Source organism: Melanerpes formicivorus, unplaced genomic scaffold, assembly GCF_026170545.1.
Source record: "Melanerpes formicivorus ecotype bairdi unplaced genomic scaffold, bMelFor1.0.p_v2 SCAF_83, whole genome shotgun sequence".
In the NCBI taxonomy this organism is placed as follows: Eukaryota; Metazoa; Chordata; class Aves; order Piciformes; family Picidae; genus Melanerpes; species Melanerpes formicivorus.
In genome coordinates this window covers 183,564-202,146 of record NW_027142435.1, presented here as the reverse complement: position 1 = coordinate 202,146, position 18,583 = coordinate 183,564, and the positions used below count along the sequence as shown (strand labels likewise).

Sequence of the window (18,583 nt, the reverse complement as noted above, 5' to 3'; positions counted from 1 at the left end):
GCCCCCGGTGAGCGGCCTGGAGGAGGGGGCGGGAGGGGAGCACTTGAGAGGGTGCGGCACCGGACAAGGGAGCTCGATGGTAGCTGGGGCTGGAACCGAGGCCCTGAGCGGACAGCGCTGACCCAGATCCCCGGTGCCTCTGTCGGGAACCGCGGGGCCTGGCGGGAAGGGGACAGCCGAGGTGGGTGCGGGAAGGCTGCAGAGCTGCTTTGACTCTGTCTGAGCCTGCTCTGATGTAGTTAGGTAAAAATGTTAGGTTAGGGTTGGGGGTTTTCCCCGCTTTTGCTTCTGGATTTTACTGTGCACGTTGCCGCGGCGATCCGGAGTGAGTTGTACTGAGGAGGGTTGGTCTTAGGGCCGCAAAACTTCTCATGAATTATATAATCAACTTTTGTTGTTGCAACAAAGCTGTTTGCAGTTGGTACAATTCTGGTAGCAGTTGTGCATACAGATTGTGTAGCCAGCAAGGCTCCTGTGGAAAACAAACTCAGAATAAAGCATTTACTGTGTAGTAGGGTTGGACTTAAAATAACCCACTTCCCTCAGATGGTCCCACGCCAGCAGTTTGTAGCCCGGTAACGCTGGGTCACGTGGAGACTGAGGAGAAGAGCAAAACCAAGCTCTGCTGCTTGTTTCTTCTTGGAGCATTGGACAATTTGCATCAAAGAAACCTTTCTTGCTTTGCCGTGAAACTCACTGCTGATCACTGGATCCAGAATATTTTCTCTCTGCTATGTGCTGGAATGCTCCAACTCTAGTCTTGCAATTGCAGCTGCCAGCCACAGTGCTCACACTGCCTCTGGAATTGGGATTCTAGCTTCTGTTCTGATGCTTGCACAAACTGCTGCTGTACAATGTTTCCCTTACAACACAGAGGATGCTCTGATCCTGCTATTATTGCCTTGTGAAGTCTCATTCTCTTCACTGATTCGTGTCCAGCTTAACAACAGCAACAGGAATAGTAATAAGCTGTAGATAAATAAGTCCCAGAACTTAAGTTTAGTGTCAGAGTGGTGTTAGCAGCACTGATTCACTCAGCATCAACACCTTGATAGTGTATCTAGATGTAAGGGTGCTTTAAAACCAGGCCTAGATACTGAGAATAACAATGCTGCCTGTCAGGATTTGGGTATTCCGTCAGAGTTGGGAGTCCTGTCAGGTGGATTCTCCCTGACAGCTCAGGGGGTAATCTGCTACTGACACTGTCTTACTGCTGCCAGACCTCAGAACAGCACATCTGGTGTTCCTGCTGACAGAACTCAAGGGCACTGCAGGGAATCTTCAGATCCACTGAGTGCTCACTGCTTGCCGTGGCTGCTTTCCAAAGGAGATCTGCCTTCTGTGACCTTGCAAAGGAAACTCTTGTGCCTGAGGGCAGTCGTAGAGGAGTTAAGTCCCCACTAGCCATGCCTAGAGGACTCTGTAATCTGCAAGAACAGCTACTCTGGAAATCAGTGAGCCAGAGGGCTGTTTGAAGGTTCAGGTGGGCCTGTCAGTCACTGGGCATGGGTGTGCAGGGAGAATATCAAGCACAGGGACAAAATCATCATATGCTATGGCAGGCTGCTTCTCCACTGCTTGTTGAGTGCTGTGTCCTTGACTGTTTTCTCTGACTGGTGGTGGGATATGTGCTATGTCCTGCCTGGAATTCAGGAGAGAGATGAGGACAGTGGAAAGGAGCTGGTTTTGCTCCTCTGTTTCCAGGCATCTCTCTGGGGCAGAGGTATCCAATGTGTCACACACTTCACTTGTGAAACGGGAGGAGATCAGCAGGACTGTTGTAATTCCAACTGCACATGAACGACTTCCCTCAGATGAGATTCATCATTGGCTTCTCTGCTTGTGAAATAATTTGTGTATTATTCCTATTTTCAATTTTCTGCGGTCATAGTAACAATGTATTCTAGACAAAAGATCCCCTGCTAAATCCCAGTATCATCTTTCCTTGCTTCTGGATGAGAAGAGTGGGTGTTGGATAGCTGACATTTGGATCTCAGTGGTACTGTCCCCCAGGCTCTGTTCCTCCTGCAGACAGCCATAAGCCCCAGTCTTGGGCTGAGTACTACAGAACATATCCACGCATCCAACACCTCTCCAAAAATCTGGAGTTCTGCAGTCCCTGTGTGCCAAGGAAAGAGGTGGCATAAGGGATAGGAGTAGTGAGAACTGAGGCTCCTTTTCTGTCTACAGCCTTTGTGGATGTGGCTGAAACACACAGCTGAAAGTGTTCTTTCAGCACACTTTAAGACACCTTTGTGTCTGAGGAGAAATGCACAACCAGTGCTCCTCATCCACATGAAGGTGATGTGAGGGCTGTTCATCAGTACCTGTATCCTGGATAATAAACTTGATCTGCCAGAAATCAGATTCCAGATATGCAGCTGTGATCCACAGCAGCTGAAACAGCACAGGTTCCTTTTCCAAACACATTGATGCACCTCTCCTCAGCTGTAAAATAAGGATTCCCAAAGTGAGGGATTCGCAGTGCTGTCAGCATTGGGAGAGTGCTGGCGGCTGGGAGGTGTCTGTCTGCCTACAGCACAAGCATTGTCGAGCTGTCAGAGCTCTTCTCAGACATGAAAAGAGCCTCCCAATCATAAAAAGTGGAGAAGGCTCACCAGAGTGCCCAGGAAGAGCATGCAGCATCTCAAAACCTTCCATGTTCCAGACAAGCATTGAACCATCCTGGGAACCTGCCACCAGCAGCCAGTGATCAGAACCAAATGTTATCACTGTGACACTTGCCATCATACACAAAGAGGAGAGGCTGGTTTTGATACTACACTCAGATAAGAGACATTTAGAGATTGTTAATATGCTGTGTTGCCCCAGCTGGAACACCCCTGCCCTGTCTGAACCTTGTAGTCTGTGCCAAGAGCAGCATTAGATTCCCTCAGACATATCTAGGTCAGCTGTGCCTCTGTTGTCCTGACGACAAAATGACCCACTTTAGCCTCATTTGTCGAAGTAGTTGTGAATGGGCTGGTGCATGACTGAGCATGAAGGCAAGGGGCCTTTATCCTGCCTGTCAGGCGAAACTGTTCTGCAGATGGATGTTCTCTCTTCCTTGTAGATGTTCTCTCCTCCTTGCTCCGTTATTTATTCTGGTGTTTTGGAGCCCATCGTAACAGATGGACCATTAGATGCATTGGTGGGCTGTATCTGTCCCCAGGCCTAAGCCTCCCTCTGATGAATCTGATGAGCATGGTGTGTAGGGGCCCACAAGGTGCCGGAAGAAATCCACAGTGTGGAAGGAGAGCAGAATAGGGGCAGACACTGTACCAGCTCAGATACTGCTGGCACAGCCCCCCGATTACCTTGGCGGGAAGGCACAAAGAAAAGGAGCCTGGCCAGGGCTTCTGTGTGTGTTATACTAAGGGGGCAAAGACAAGAAAGCCTTTTAGGGCGTGACTGGTGGACCTGTCAGAGCTGGCATGGTTGTATTTTATGTGATGTATGGTATGTGATGAACTGAGCTGGCCTCATCTGGCCAGGCACTGGACTAACATGAGGAAGGAGACAGTGTAAACATAGGCAAGTGCAGTGGTGTGGCAGGATTTTTCTCGAGGGAGGAGTGGGTATTCTGAGGAGAAGAATTGGCATTGTATAACGTCTTCTCTAGTTACCTTTAAAGCTGCAAGGGGATCCAGGTAGTTGATGGGTGCTTGTACTGGGCGTGTGGTAAACTGCTCAGATCAAATAGACAAAATATCTATTGGCAAAGCAGAAATGTCAGCTATGGAGGCTCTACCAGAATGCAGCCTTGATGAGTCTTTGACGGATCCCAGTTGCATCACATTCTTTATCCCAAAACTGTTCCTGATGAGGTCTTCCCCAGCGTGGCCAGGTGGTGTAGGTAAAGTTGTGGCAGTAGCTGTGTCCCTGCCTGCTCACTAATGTCAGGTTGTCTGCAGTTATCATCCGTTTCTTCCATAAATCCCAGCTCTGATAGTTTCTGTTGGTGCTGACCAGTCTGTCTGCTTCAGCTGGAAACACCTCACTGTCCAAATGGGGTATTCATCATCTTACATCCTGCTGGAGGAGACGCTGCAGCACTTTCTGTGTTAGAAAAGCACTTTTTGGGGAATTGAGAGCTTGTCTAAGCAAAAGAATTTCAGAAGAAGGGGAAATTGAGCTCTGCAGTTCCTGAAAATCTGAGTCATTGCTACCCACTGCCAGTTACTGCTGTAGGAGCTCAGTCTGGCAACTGTGTCCCAGTAGGCAGAGGAAGTGGGAAATATTTGGATATTGTCCAAGAAGAGAAGTTCTTCACAAACATTTCTTGCTGTTAGAGCGGTGGATGGGAATCCACCTGTGTTTGCCTGGGGTTTTGAGAAAGCTTTTGAATTTCTCTGTCTTGTGTGCAGAAAGAAATTGAGTTGCTCTGAGCTACTTCTGCACAGGAGAGCCTAAGGCTGAATTTGGGCTTCACTGCAAATGCCATTGGTTCCTGGGCTAGCGCAGAATTCTGCCATCTCTGATGTGTTCACTGCAAACTGCATGTGGCAGGAAAGAGCTGTATAGAAAATGCAGATTATTGGCACCTTCATTTTCAAAGGAAGCTGTGAGCCGACAGCCTCTCTGCTAAGCACTGTGTGCTCTCCATATCATAATACCTTGCAGACTGTAGCAGAGACAGTGTCTGATGCATTCAGCAGCTTCAGGACTTTTCAGCTTATTTACCTGAAGAAACAGCTGATGAGGATTTGGACGAGGCTGGAGGGCTGGGAGCGGGAAGGAACCGTCTTCCCACTGCTCTCTGGACTCCCTCCTCAGCAGACTGCTCCTTGGAGGGCAGATGAGTAATGGTAGTGAGCAGTGGTCTGTGGAGCCTCTCCAGGAAGCTGGCTTGCTCTTTTTTTTTTTTTCCCCTTTCTTTTTTTTTTTTTTTCTTGGAGGAAAACCTGGAAATTTTCATCAGCTTTGATAGGAACAGTAGAAAACGGTTGACTGTGCTGAGATGCAGTGAAACTTCCCTGCATCCTGGAGTGATCCATCTGTGTTTGAAGAGGACCAATATCACTATAGCAACCAGAGTTTGCACTTGGGCTGAATCTCCAGTGCCTCCTTCTAGGGTGCTGATTGTGCTGCCTCCGGGGTGTGTACAACTGAGGTGCCTCTCTTCACTCATCTGGGCTGTCTGGAAAGAGTGGGCTCTGTTCTAGCACCACACAGGCCTGGCAGCACCAGTGTCAGCCATGGTTCAGGCACTCTCAGCCATTTCAAGCATGATTTTTAATTCCCAGGGCATTTGCCCTGGCACTATTTGCCCTTTGTCAGGCTGTGCAAGAGTGAATTTACTAAAAGGCATTTGAACTGTGCACAGTAAACACTTGCTGCATTATGGCTGTGCTTGGAGTGGGGCATCATCCCTTCCAGAGAAGCATGGGTGAAATGTAGAAAGAAAATGCTGAAGATGTATTAAAAACCAGCACTGAGGTAGAAATCAGAGAGACTGAAGAAAAAGGCTTCCTGAGGGGTACTACAGCTAGCAGCAGAACCCCAGCAGCAAGCTGTTTGGCTGTTGCTCCTGGGTTTGAGTCTTAGGGTGCAGGACAACCTCCATGACCCACCTGTTTACCCCCCCGTGCTGAGGGGGCTCTCTCTCTGCTGCTGCACTGCTCACCCCATTGTTGAGCTCAAAGGCAGGAAACTGAGCTGTCAATAAAGAACAAACAGAAAATTAAAATCATTGCCCAAATGCCCTTGGAATGCAGAGGGAGAGGAGGTAACTGGTGCAAATATCTCAGCACAGGCCCTGACACACTCGGTGTCTCCACCTCACCTTCTCAGAGCATGCTTTCAGCACCTCTCCTCCACACTGCTCTGCTCTCCAGCACCGGCAGCGTGTTGCTGTTTCAGTCTGTGCTCAGTACAGTTTTTTCCTGAAGAAATACTGCTTTCTCCACATCCTGCAGAAGCAGGGATGGTGCTGCACCAGCTGAGCAGATTCAGTGCCTTGGAAACAGTTTCTGCTTCCCCACTTTCTCACAGAAGACCATAATCTCTTACTTGTGTAGCTTTTTGCCTTTTCCAGGAAACTGAATGGGGCATATCAGAGACAAACAGTATCGGCCAGAGCAGCTGCTGTGTTCTGTTTCTCTCATGAGATGGAATTTAAGAGGCTGGTGTCTATTCTTGTCTGTATTCCTTTTGCATACGGAGCAATAATTAGAGAAAAATGGGGTATGTGTCTTTATGGGCTCCTTTTTCAGACACTGCTTGATTAATCCCCACACTCACCCAGCCAAGTAAGAAGAGATTAACCAACATCCTAATCTATCATAAATCAAATAGGGAGATGAGGCATTTTACCTCCAGAAGCAAACACTGCAGAGAGCCTACATTAGGGTTTAGCCTACATTATTCTAAAGCTAATTTAAGTCAACATTAGGACTCTAAAAATCATGGATTTTGGACTGTTTTTCAAGGCACTGCATCTGTGCTATGTTACAGGCATCTCACACACTACACGTACCTGTCGTTATTACTGATCACACCAATTCTTGTCACTAACCCAGGAGGTTTAGCTCACTTTCTGACTCAAGCAGTTGGTGGCAGTGAGACCAGAAGTCCCCATCTAGCAGATCTGTTTTTGGAAAGTCAGGATCTGCCAGCTCCAGTTGGGAAGCTTCAGGGGCTGAGATAATTGGAAAAGCAGCACCTTGCTTTCTTCAGGAATGCAGCAGGTGTGTTACAGTTTCTGCTGAGCTTTCTGTGATTTGCAAATCAAACCCAAATCTTTTCCAGGGACATTCTGGATTTCCTCAGGCTACAAAAATATTCAAGCCTCTAAACATAGCAGACCTGTTTTCCTGCATTCCACGGCTATAGCCCTACCTGTACCCTGAAGCTAAGATGAAATCACTATCTCACACTAACTCTTCCTTCCACAAGCTCTCTGAAAAATTCCCTCCCCCAGTTCTTTTTTGGAACACACAGGAGACAGATAAGGATCAGGATAAAAAAATCTTAGAAATGGTACTTCTTCTAGGGATAATGTGTGAAAGATGCAAATACAGAAGTGTAAAAGAGTCTGGGCTCCAAGATACTCACTACCAACATCTTTTTGTCAAAAATGTCGTCACAGAGGTGAAGCAAATAGCAGCTGTGAGTCATGAAGGCTCTGTGGGCTCTGGCATGACAGGGAACTTGTTTTCCCACTGTCTGTCTGTTCCATGAGCCATTGTCCCCCCATCAGCTTGCTCACAGACTGCTGCCTTCACAGACCACATGAGAGCAGGATTAAACTCTTAGCTGGGAGGTAATTTTGTGGGTGCTTAACAAGGAAGAACCACACTGATGTCTGATGAAATTCCTTTCCTTACAGTGGATAGGCATGCAGGACAAACCAGATGTCCTTGGGGCCAAGTAAGAGCATCCTGAACAGGCCTCTGCGTGCAGTGACTGTCTCAGTTTTATTAGCAACAGCCTGTGTCCTCCAGTAGTTTGCTTGTCAGTGTCCTGTCTTCCTGGTAAGAGCTGAAAGCAGCTTATGCTAAATCCAAATTATCTTGGTGAGCTTTCTAGAAGATCTTTTATAAGTGTATATTCTGAGAGAATATAAGTGTATGTATCTTGAGAGAAAACTCTTTGCTGCAGCAAAAAGCTGCACCAAGCGATGCCCACCTTACCGTCCATGTAATCCTCTGTTGTACGTCTCACATTCGCCAGTTAGGTCCCTCAAACAATGGCACAGAAACCATAGACAGTTACAGCTAAGGGCCCAAATAAAGATGTGCTGCTGTGAAAATCATAAAGCTCTGGTTTTTCATGCTCCTCTGTGTCCTACGTGCTCTTTGCGCTGACACTCGGCACTGACCTAGTGCTTTCTGCCTTTAAGGCAGCACACAGCCACACAAGAGGCAGTAGGAAGAAGTAGCAGGCATTTGGCAGCTAATCAATCACCTGGCAAGTGTTAAAAGGAGCAACTTGCCTGTTGCTCGGGAGATGCCAGGTAACATCCATCTTTATTCTCTGGGTCTTTCTGCTTTGCTGGATTATATAATTTGTTTATTCTTTGGACAAAATGTGGAAGAATGTACCTACTGCAATTAAGAATGAAAGGAAAAGGGGAAAAGGAGCACTTTTGCTCAGGCTTTGTGCCTCGTGTACTGGCTTTGCCTTTTCTCATGCTGGCTTTTTAATACACAAGTTCTTTCCTTTTGCCCCCTGGTTTTTTACTTTAGTTAATTTACTGTGAAAAATTCAGGGTTTTCCCCTTCAAATACAGAGCTTTCCCTCTGAAGCTGATCTGCCATGCTGAAAAGCTGTAGACTCTGGGTTTAGCTCATTCCATGTAGCAGAAAAGGGAAATCTTGTTGCTCAACAAGAAATGCTGAAAGCAGCAATTGAAACACTTTGCTTTTTCCATCCTGCAGCCAGGGCCCCTTGGAGGATTAAACCTGTTGCTAAATTTAGCCGCCTCTCACTAGAGTTTGTGTCAGGAGTTATCCGATCAGGACATCTTTGGAGGGAATGACGTCTGTCCCGTGAAGTCTAAGCCCTGTCGGGCTCCTCTCCTGCTCTGGCGCAGCAGAGCTCAAAGCCGGGAGCACTCTGCAGGGCCAGCACAGCCTGGGACTCTGCACACGTTGCAGTGTTCTCCAATGCACTTGAAACAGCCCTGCACCAACCTGAGTGTTACTGTTCTGTTCAGGTCCTGAGATAATGCTGAGGAGAGCAGAAGGCTTAAACCATGTGAAGCGTGCTAGTGCTTTTCACTGGTGTTTTCACGTGGTGTGTATGAGGCTTACACTGACCCTGTGCCATTCCTTGGGTCATACAAGACTTTAAATCCTACACTCCAAGGCAACTTATCGAGTTCTCTGAGGAATTAAGGGCTATTAATAAACATTTTAAGAGAGTTAGATCTGGGGGGAGACAAGGGAAACCCTTCAGAAAAACAGACCTTTGCAGGTCCATATTTGGTGAGCCAGGTACCCTAGAATCACAGAATCTCAGTGTAGTGGGGGTTGGAAGTGACCTCTGGAGATCACCCAGTCCAACCCGCTGCTCCAGCAGGGCACCCACAGCAGCTTGCCCAGGATCACAATGTCTGGGTGGGGGCATTATATGGGCTTCATACTGAACCTCCATGTAAATCTGCTAGAACTGTGTGTGTGCGTGGCTGTATCTGCAGGTGTACAGTCTCCTCTCACAGGTGAATGTCATTTTTGCCCATCTAGTGACAAAGGAAAGATAAAATCAACTGCTACAAACACCACAGGAAGTTAGTTTCCTTATTTCCCTCCCTGAAATTTTGGTCTAACTGGACACTAATGCTACAAATAGAAGAAAAGCAATGGAGCTTTCACCGTATTACTTCATTTTTAACATGTTCAGGTGTACTTGTAGGATGTATCAAAGTCTGATCTCTTTTCAGTTGGAATCCTTTTGACATCGGGTCAAGGAGACGTTAAGCAGTTCGAGGAGTGTGGCCTCTGGGACTGGTGAGAGCAAAAGAAACACATTTCCTCAAGTGCCAGTGGCCAGAGTCACTTCACAATTTTTATTTGTTCACAGCTTTTGTAAAACAAGACTCCCCTTGAATCAGACCTCATAAAACACTGATTGTTGCCTGCATGCTAGTGATACATCAGGTTTCAGTAGACCAGTGTCTGCAAACCTAGAGAGCTAACTTGTCAGGAAGAATTCCTCTTTTTTACCAAAGGGGAGTGAAACTCACAAAATTAAGGCACTGTCAAAACCCAAACCAAAGCATTTGACCTTTTGCACTGGCTTTCATCTGGTTGTAGACAAGAATTTCTTTTAATTAACCTTCATTTTTAGTTTTGAACAGGGAAATACATACACACAGAGAACACTTTTCTTAAGTCCTCCTATTTATATTCCCAGTTGCAAGATGATATCAGCAAACCTTGCTGCTAGGGATGGCAACATGCTGCTTAACTGAACACCACATCCCTATGCACACCATTCTCACCACAGTGATCCAGCCCTTGGATGAGGACACTTATAAGAACAAATCAGCTTCAAACTACTCTAAAAGGCAGTATTCACAAAGCAGCACATGGACAGACTGACAGACTCCTCCCTGAGCCATGCAAGGCATTTCAGATTCTTCACACATTGGGCACAAGCTGCTTTCACAGAGCAGTACTTCAGCCACAAGGGACATACAGAAGATAATCAATATCCTCAGCTGGTGTGGTTTTGTCAGTCCTTTAAAAAGAGTCTTAATCAGCTGGCGTGAAATCACTTCTTCAGCCTTTCTATCTTAAGAGTATAGGAAATGTTCCAGCAAGAGCATTCAGGCTGTCCTTCAGCACACCAACAGCACTCCTTCAAGCACGCACCAGCATGTAGCTATGGCCACAGACCACACTTAGAAATATCCAATTCTCTACATAAAGATGCTGCCTTTTAAAAAAGCCAGTTCCAGGTCCACGAATTCAGTGCCCTGGCAATTATAAATAAATAGTAATAAATACTTATACTCACACCCCTTTCCTGTATCCCACAGAACTGCAAACAAATCAGAACCATGCTTGTTCTGTAGTTAACTATGATCAAATCTGAGGTGGAACACACCAAGTGACAATATGCAGCAATGCTACGCAACAGTTCATAGGAGTAACAGCACCAATACACAGCACGTGGAGCATTTCACAGCATCAAACCTCTTGTAGACACAAACTTAAGAAAGTGACAATGTTCTATCCATTCAGGATCAGAGGAAACTTTGAAAGAAGCAGGAGTTTGGCCAGGACGCCAGAGCTGCTATCCTTATTGCATACAAAATGTCGCATTAACTGGAGATATGGCAGATGTGGGAGCTAGGATAAATGAGATCAGGCTCATGTGAGACTTTAATTTCCTCAAGTATGAAACCAAATTTCCACAGTGATTGTGTCTTACCAGTTTGTTGTTTTGGTAGGGCTCAAAAAGGTCGATGAAAACTCAAAGGAACTTCAGCCCTGCAGGAGCACAAACTTGGCTCCATTCAGAAATAAACATAGTGGAAGATTTTGCATCAACTGAAAATGCTGCATTGTAACCACTGACAGCTTGGAAACTGGCACCCACTTATCATTCTGGCACAGAACAGCAGATCCCTGGAAACGTGATCAGAATAGAGAAACAGAGACCAAGAAGCAAGCAGAAGCACATCGAGCACAAATGAAATTCAGAGACTGCCTGACAATGTCCTGGCTTCCACCTCTCCTCTGGAGTCTGACAGAGAAGGACTGGAGGATAAAGAAGGTCACAGGTGGCTTTGAGACTCAGCTCTGGAAGAAGTTTCGTGGCCTATTTACCGTGTGTTTGCTTTTTTATTCAGCTTTTTTTGCTTTCCGTTTCCTTGTGCCTTCATTTAGCTCCTCTTTTGACTTTGCAGGAGGAGGTGGAGGATGGGAAACCTCATGGGAGGGCCCATGGTGATGATCATGATGGTGACTAGTGTGTCCACTGGAAACAGAGCCAAAGAAAACCGGGCAGAGGAAGTTTTCCACTGGAGCAAAAGGTGAGGCGTGAGAATGAGTTGCCGTCATGAAAACCTGCCAGGCAACAGTGAATACTTACAGTTAAAGAGCACACACACCAGCCATGAAATACCAACTATAAGGAGCACTCTACTTACTCCAGATAAAAGCCCCTATTGCTTCATGACTCAAGGCTGTATCATAAATATCTTCTACCATAGTGCCTACGTGATGTAAATTTTAGCCTGCAATTTCCAGAGCAGATCTGTCATGGCGTGTACAGCCAATACCTCAGTGCTAGCTCAGGAAGGTGAACATCTCTGGGTTTTACGTATGTGCCCTTCCTCTGGTTTTGTTAGCAACAAACCTGCTGTAAACTTACTTTGCAGACTATCATGAACATTGTGAAAAAGAAGATGAGGTTGGCTTCAGAGATAGGGAGCCAGTGAGTTTGTTGCAGGGTGAAGAGAATTGTGCCATACAGACTGGCCTTTGTAGGGCTAGAAGAGAAATAAAAACCTGTTTTAGGAGGTTTGTATCCTTTCCTGAACGGTTCTTTATTTTCCACCCTGGGTCTGACAGAATTTGCAGGCTCTGTACTTACAAGGACATATGAAGAATTTCATTTGTTTCTGGCTTCCAGACCCCACGCAGTAGCTGCTCAAAGTTAGACATCAAGGCAACACCAGAACCTGTGAAATAGTCAACATGAGCAGCTAGAATTGCCACAGCAGCAAAGAGCTCTGCTGCCTTTTCTGAACGCCCAAGAGGCAAGGATAACCTAAGCAAAACAAAAGGTCAGGACAGTCTTCCCAAATTTCAAAACACTTTCTAGACTTCCTATAAAGTGCAAGGAAAGGGAATTTGCCTCTGTTCCATTTACTGGTGCTCTAATACTTGCTCAACCCAAAAGCAAAAGGAAACCTGACTGGGCTGTTCCAACACAGACAGAACCTCCCTGGAAAGGGACAGGTGAGCCAGAGACAAGAGCATCGGGAAAACAGAATCACAGAATGGTTTGTGCTGGAAGGTATCTTGAAGATCATCCAGTTCCAACCCTCTCCCATGGGCAGAGACACCTTCCAGTAGACCATGTTGCTCAAAATCCCCAAATTTTGCACCTGTATTTCATACTGACTGCAGCTCTTCACACCTCCATTAAAGTTAGATGATGATTCAACTGCTAACCGTGCTGCAAGCATGAATAAAAACCTGGGGAACTTGACTGAAACCAGCTGACCACATCCACTGACCAGCCCACTGGTCAGCACTGAGTGACATATTCACCACAGGCTTCACCCGCAGATTCTCCCATCCCTCCCCACAGGGCTGGGTGCCTCCCTGCCACATTAAAAATATCTGTCATTTCACCTTTGACCCATCCAGTAGCCATCATGATGAACCACCCATGGTGGTAAAGGTGATGAGCATGGTGGACTCCGGCAGCAATTTTGCGAACTCTGACCACCTCCTTCATTGCCACAAAGATGAGTTTCATAGGCAGAAAGCTCACACACTTGTAGAAGAGGTTCATGGGACAGAAGAATATCAAATACCTGGAACAAAACCACAAAGAGTTTAAGGACACGTTTGTTTGTCCTGACCTGGGACATAGAGAGGATTTATTAAGAGTCCTGTGGTTAGTTATGTCAGGGAGAGGGAAATGATAGTTCTGTCAGTCTAAACCATATATAACCATGAGGAAATTAACTGTGGAATAACTGTAGTTAAGTTGTGCACATTACACTAACACAAATGCCCCCAATCTCCAGCATGTACCACTCCTCTGCTAAATGTGGTATCGATGCAGGGCATGGTACTCGTGTGGTTTGGCCATAGTTCAGCTGCAACAGCTATGAATAGAATGCCCAGCTGGTGGACTGGACCAGCATTAGACAACTGCTCAGAGAAACTCGATCTAGGAATACAGAAGACTGCAAGACTCTGCCCCCTCCCCTCGTTTCCCCCAGTTAATCCACACATGATAATTCATACACGTGTGTCACACCAGCAGAAGACCTCCCTTCACACCAGGTGGCTTCATAAGCAGCCAGCAGCGTCTCAGGTGAAGGGCAAAAGACTCACCAGACTGCGGTGGCCAGGATGACACTGGAGTTATTGCTGAAGTAACCAATGGGTGGTTCTCCAAGTAACAGATCAGCAAGTATGTAACTTCCAAAGCAGTGGAGCATGGCACAAAGCCAGGAGGCAAAAGGGCTCTTACGAGACATCTCCACGGCTCCTGTGAAGCAAATGCTCCATGAGAAGATGGATTCAGCAAATAAGCAGAATCTTTAAGACCATGTAAGAAAGAAGCTTATGGTGGATGTTCTTCAGGAAAATCGGCCAAAGGAAGGTGCCTGTAAAGCAAATACATGCTCTGAAATCTGGACAAGTACTAGAGATTGCCCAGAAATGGCCTGTGTGATCACAACTCGTTTCCAGTGCACTGAGTCGTTAGAAGTTAAGAATTGGTTAAGAGTTCCTCCTGCATCTGCTGCTACTTACTGCAATGGTGGGGGACAACTTTTCCTTTGAAATCATTGTCCTGAGATAGCAGCAACGAAGTAGCTGCACCTAAATGTTTGAATGTGGTTGAATCTAATCTTAAACAAAACTCAAAGTTAGTTTTCCAAAAAGGAGTGAGGAGATCTTGATTTTCTGGTTTTGTATTTGGACACAAGTGTCAGAGCTCCGAGCAGCGGCGCAGTGAGGCTTCGGGCCACACTGGCTGCGAGTACAGCCCAGGGCGACCTGCGCAGGCACCAAATGTCACCTCTGTGCCTGCAGAAACACGACAAGCGCCGCAGCTGCTCCCCGCGCAACAGCCCGGGGCCGGCGCCCGGCCCTCCCCGGCCCCCGCTGACGGCTCCGGGCGCGGGGCGCTGCTCACCTGGCTCATACTTGAGGTACAGGACGGAGACGATGAAGTAGGCTGTGTCGAAGAGCGGGAAGATGGGCAGGGCGGCGAAGGCGGCCGCCAGTTCCCCGAGCTGCAGGGCTCCCGCCAGCTCCATGGCAGCCGCCCGCCGCCGTCCTCCGCCGGTCGCCTCCCCTCTGGCCCCGCCCCCGCAGGGCCGGTCACGGGGTGTGGCCTGGCGCCCAGCCGGGCTGTGACGGTGTGGGAGGCGTGGCCGGCGCAGCCCAGGCCTGCGGGGCGGGTTCGTTCTCCCGCGGCGCTGCGCGGTCGCTGTCCGGGCACGGAGGAGACCCTCACCCCTGCCCCGGTGCCGCACCCGGGGCGCGCCGGCACCGCGCCGCTGCGAGCAGTACCCGTCCGTCCGCCCTTTCCGCTTCCGCCTCCGGAGCCGCCGCCATGATCGGGGATCTGCTGCTCTGCGGGTAGCGGGGCCGGGGCCTGGGGACGCGGCCTGGGGCCGGGGCCGGGGGACGCGGCCTGACGCGCTGTTTGTCTCTCTCGCAGGACGCTGCTGGTGAACGCTGGTGCCGTGCTCAACTTCAGGCTGTGAGCGGTGGGAAGGGCGGAGAGCAGGGGGGCGCCGGGGGTGGGGGGAGCGACCGGAGCTCATGCGCTGTGTGTGTCCCTCCCTTACCCACAGGAGGAAGAGGAACACGGAGGGATTCGGCGAGGAGTCGAGGGAGCCCACGACCGGTATCGGGAGCCGCAGAGCGGGGTCTGGGCACAGCCAGCCTGTGTCCTTGCCCCTGGGCTGCCTAAATTTGCTGGCTAAAGCATTTTCAAGGCGCCAAAGTACAATAACCCAAATCTGTATGGATGTGAATTACTCTGGGGATGGAATAACTGGTTTACTAAACTGGAACCTAAAATTTTCCTTGATGATGCTGATATACAGGCATTGCAGCCCAAACTATTGATCCCAAATTAGTGGTTTGAGAAGAAATGCAAAAAAGGCACATTTCCTTCTGCAGTTTTGACTGTAGTTGCCTGTGCTGTGGAGGCAATGCTCTGCTAACAGCCTGATTCTCGTTTTGGTGTGTACCTGCACTGCTCCTTCCTATCTCTGCTTCCTGCTTAGAAGTCACAGGAAATTGCCACAAAATGTGTCCTTTCCTTTTTAATAGCATGATCATTTCATATCAGTTACTGTTTTCCCATCTGCCCGTAGTAGGGATGCCCTGAATGCAGCATGGATCTTTTACTTAAAACTTCAACTTTCAGGCTGTTGTTCTCTGACCTATTTGGTTCTTTTTCCTCTGTCTGTTGCTTAAGTTTTTCCAGTAGTGTTGAAAATGTGACTTGCCAGTGTATTGGGTATTTTTGACATCAAAGGTTTCTTCTGGTTTTTAGGTGATAATATCAGGGAGTTCTTGCTGAGTCTCAGATACTTTCGAATCTTCATTGCCTTGTGGAACATCTTCATGATGTTCTGCATGATCGTGTAAGTAGCATCGTGTCGCTGCACCAGTCTGCTGGAAGCTGGATGTTGGGATTTTTCGTGATGTGTATTTCTTTTCAGATCTCTTTCCCGCTGTCTTCTGCCATAATGTGTTTTCATTTCACTTATTTCAATCTTCAAAGAGGTGCTGGTTGACCTCACACAGTTTTTGCTAATGTGGGCACCTGTTGTGCATGAAAACCTCTTCTGTCAGTGTGAGTCATTCAGCCTTAGAGCATTCCTTGTGGTGGGTTGCTGAGAAAACATCATTAGACACTTTGGTTTGACTTGCGGGATGTTTTCATTTTAGGGTAGGAAACCCCCAATTATTAGAATGGAATCCGCCCTGAGAAGCCTCTGGAAACCAGAGGGTTTACTTCTGGTAGGCAGGCAGGCTTCATCCTTTTGTGTAGTTGTATGGTGTGATGTATGGGGGAGCAAAGCTGAGGCCAGGGGTGCACTGGTGGGCTGGAGGGGTGTGGGCATCTCTGCTCACAGCACTACCCAATTCTCACCTGCTTTTTTTCCTGTTGTATCTGCCAGGATATTTGGATCTTGAAAGTCATCCACAAACATGCCTATCACCATGGAAGAGACACTTGGCTGTAAACATAACTTTTCTATAGAGTAGAAGATTACAATGCTTTCAAAACACAGCCCTGGGACCGTGGCCTGTTCTGCGGTGCAAGCTTCTATCGTGCTCCAGGGACGGAAGACATCCATCCTCTTCAGACAGTTGTGTCATCATCTGGTGCACACTGAGTCACTTGCTGCTGAGGGGATAGAGCCTTTAGGCCCCCAAGCCCAAATCCTCAAAGTAAGATTATTTCAACTTTCCTGAAAGAAAGAGTACTTCAAGTTGTTTTGCTAGGCTTAGAGCACAGTGCCCAGCACACAGAATAGAATTGGAGCATGACTGAAGAGCAGTCTTAAAGCTCTGTGTTGTTGGTCCCTCCCAACTCTGATGTCTCTGCTATCACCATCCTCTAGGAAACCTGGAAGTTGCACTTTGTGATTCTGATTTTTATAAAGCTGAGCAAAGAATTGGTGTAACTCCACACTGTTCCATTTAGTTTTGTTGGAGAACTAGAAACAGATGATCAAATGGAATTCTCATCTTTTGCTGTTATTCCAAGAAAGTGCTTTTTAAATTAAAATTTCAGAGAATTGGTTTTGTGTTGGTTTGTTGGTTTGTTTTTTTTTTTTTTCCTAAGCAATATTTAGGGCATTTTGGATAGGAAACATAGCAAAAATAATTATGTAAGGCAATGCTAAGGAATAGTTTTGGAATGATTTTGGATTTGGTTGAATAAAGTTGTTCTATTTAAGGCTAAAATGTTTATTAGATGCCACATTCATTCTGTTACAAGAGAAATCAATTCAGTGTAGGGGGGTTTTGAGACATTTGAGCTAGGCTTGTAATTGTGTCTGGCTGTTTGAATTTTGTTTATGCTCACTTAGTCTCTTTTCACCAGCACAGTGCTGGGTGTCTTTCACATCAAATGAAACCATTAGTGGAATTTCCTTGGCCTCAATTTTCTTAGCTGACTGTTGAGGAGGAGAGATGCCTCACTCAAATGATTGAGGGTAGCTTTTAGCAAAGACCTTGAATTTTATTTGGATGCTATCAAGCCAACCCCAAATCTCCCTGCCAGGGTAAAGGGGAGGGGTGGAAATAGCCACCACCAGCTGTGCATAACCCATGAGAAGCCCCATGACTTGTCACCACGGTGCTCAGGCTTGGCTTCAGACTTGAGGATTTTGTTGGGAAAAATGGCTGATGCTGTGTGGATCCAAGTCTGCTTTCTGAGCAACACTGAACACAGCAAAAGAAACAGGATGATCAAGCTCTACTGATACAGAAATAATGAGTATTTTATCACTCTTAGGTAGATGATGTGGCTTGCAGCATGCTGTCACCTCAAGATTACAATTGCCCAAAATAATAAAAGTTGTGATGCAGCTGCCAAGCAGGTGCTTTGAAAAGGGTTAGTTTTGAGCTATTCTTAAAGGCTGTGGAAGGTTTAAATGCTAGGCTGGTCATTTGGCCAGGGTGATGTAGGAAACCTTTTGCCTTGTTACAGCTGCTTAGGTACCCAGTCCCTTTTGTCATTCTAAGCTTATCAAAACCTTCTTGGTATTTGTAGTTTCCTCTGAATCAAGGGAATAAGAAATGTGACAAGGTAAGTATGTCTGTACCAAGAACCATTTATTCATGTTGTGTAAGATTAGCCCTTTCCAGGTAATGCCCAGAAGTATCTTTATCCAAAAACACTGAGGTGAGGTCCTGCTGCTCGGCAAAGGCCTCCCGGGCTGCCCCTTTGTCCCACAACTCGGGCTTTTCACAAAAAGACGCCGGTACCTTCCTGCGGGCCTGGGGCAAGGCACCACTGCCTTCCGTCCATGCAATCTGAGTCGCGATGGTTTATTTCCGATACTTATTTTCTCAGACCTTCTCTGCCCACGAGGTTCGGTCCCACCAGCCGTCCCGGACCGCCCCTCACCCGGACCGCCCCTCACCCAGACTGCCCCACAGCAGCGCTGGTGGCCGGCAGCAGCCGGAGCGCTCGGGGTGCTGGCACTCGGCGGGGACGCAGGACTCGGTGCTCTCCCCGCCGGACCAGGCTCCGGGGCTCCGTGCTCTCTCCCGAGTGCTGCGCCCGCCGCCCCGCTCAGCGTTCACCACACCCCCTCAGCGCAGGTGCGTCCTGGCTGAGCCAAGTGCGCAGGCGCGCTCCGGGCCCGCTGGTGCGTTTGCCGTGACGTCAGTGTGCGGCGTGA

At 47.6% G+C, this 18,583-nt stretch overlaps 2 protein-coding genes and 1 long non-coding RNA gene across 3 annotated transcripts; 2 read left to right on the top strand and 1 right to left on the bottom strand.

The window, feature by feature from the left end:
• Window positions 1-21: 21 nt before the first annotated feature.
• On the top strand, window positions 22-10,988 carry LOC137454731 (uncharacterized). The gene is made up of 3 exons (XR_010990676.1): window positions 22-181; window positions 6,038-9,452; window positions 10,901-10,988. It is a non-coding gene; the product is annotated as an uncharacterized lncRNA (long non-coding RNA).
• Window positions 9,493-14,529, bottom strand: TMEM38A (transmembrane protein 38A). The gene is made up of 6 exons (XM_068164950.1): window positions 14,338-14,529; window positions 13,530-13,686; window positions 12,816-13,000; window positions 12,049-12,136; window positions 11,827-11,944; window positions 9,493-11,519 (listed from the first exon to the last, which is right to left on the bottom strand). The coding sequence occupies exons 1-6, from the start codon at window positions 14,459-14,461 to the stop codon at window positions 11,295-11,297; spliced, it is 897 nt and encodes a 298-aa protein (XP_068021051.1). The 5' UTR covers window positions 14,462-14,529; the 3' UTR covers window positions 9,493-11,294.
• Window positions 14,530-14,568: 39 nt separating this feature from the next.
• SMIM7 (small integral membrane protein 7) lies at window positions 14,569-16,973 on the top strand. Its single transcript, XM_068164952.1, has 5 exons — window positions 14,569-14,786; window positions 14,869-14,910; window positions 15,005-15,057; window positions 15,715-15,805; window positions 16,346-16,973. The coding sequence occupies exons 1-5, from the start codon at window positions 14,761-14,763 to the stop codon at window positions 16,359-16,361; spliced, it is 228 nt and encodes a 75-aa protein (XP_068021053.1). The 5' UTR covers window positions 14,569-14,760; the 3' UTR covers window positions 16,362-16,973.
• The last annotated feature ends 1,610 nt before the right edge of the window (window positions 16,974-18,583 follow it).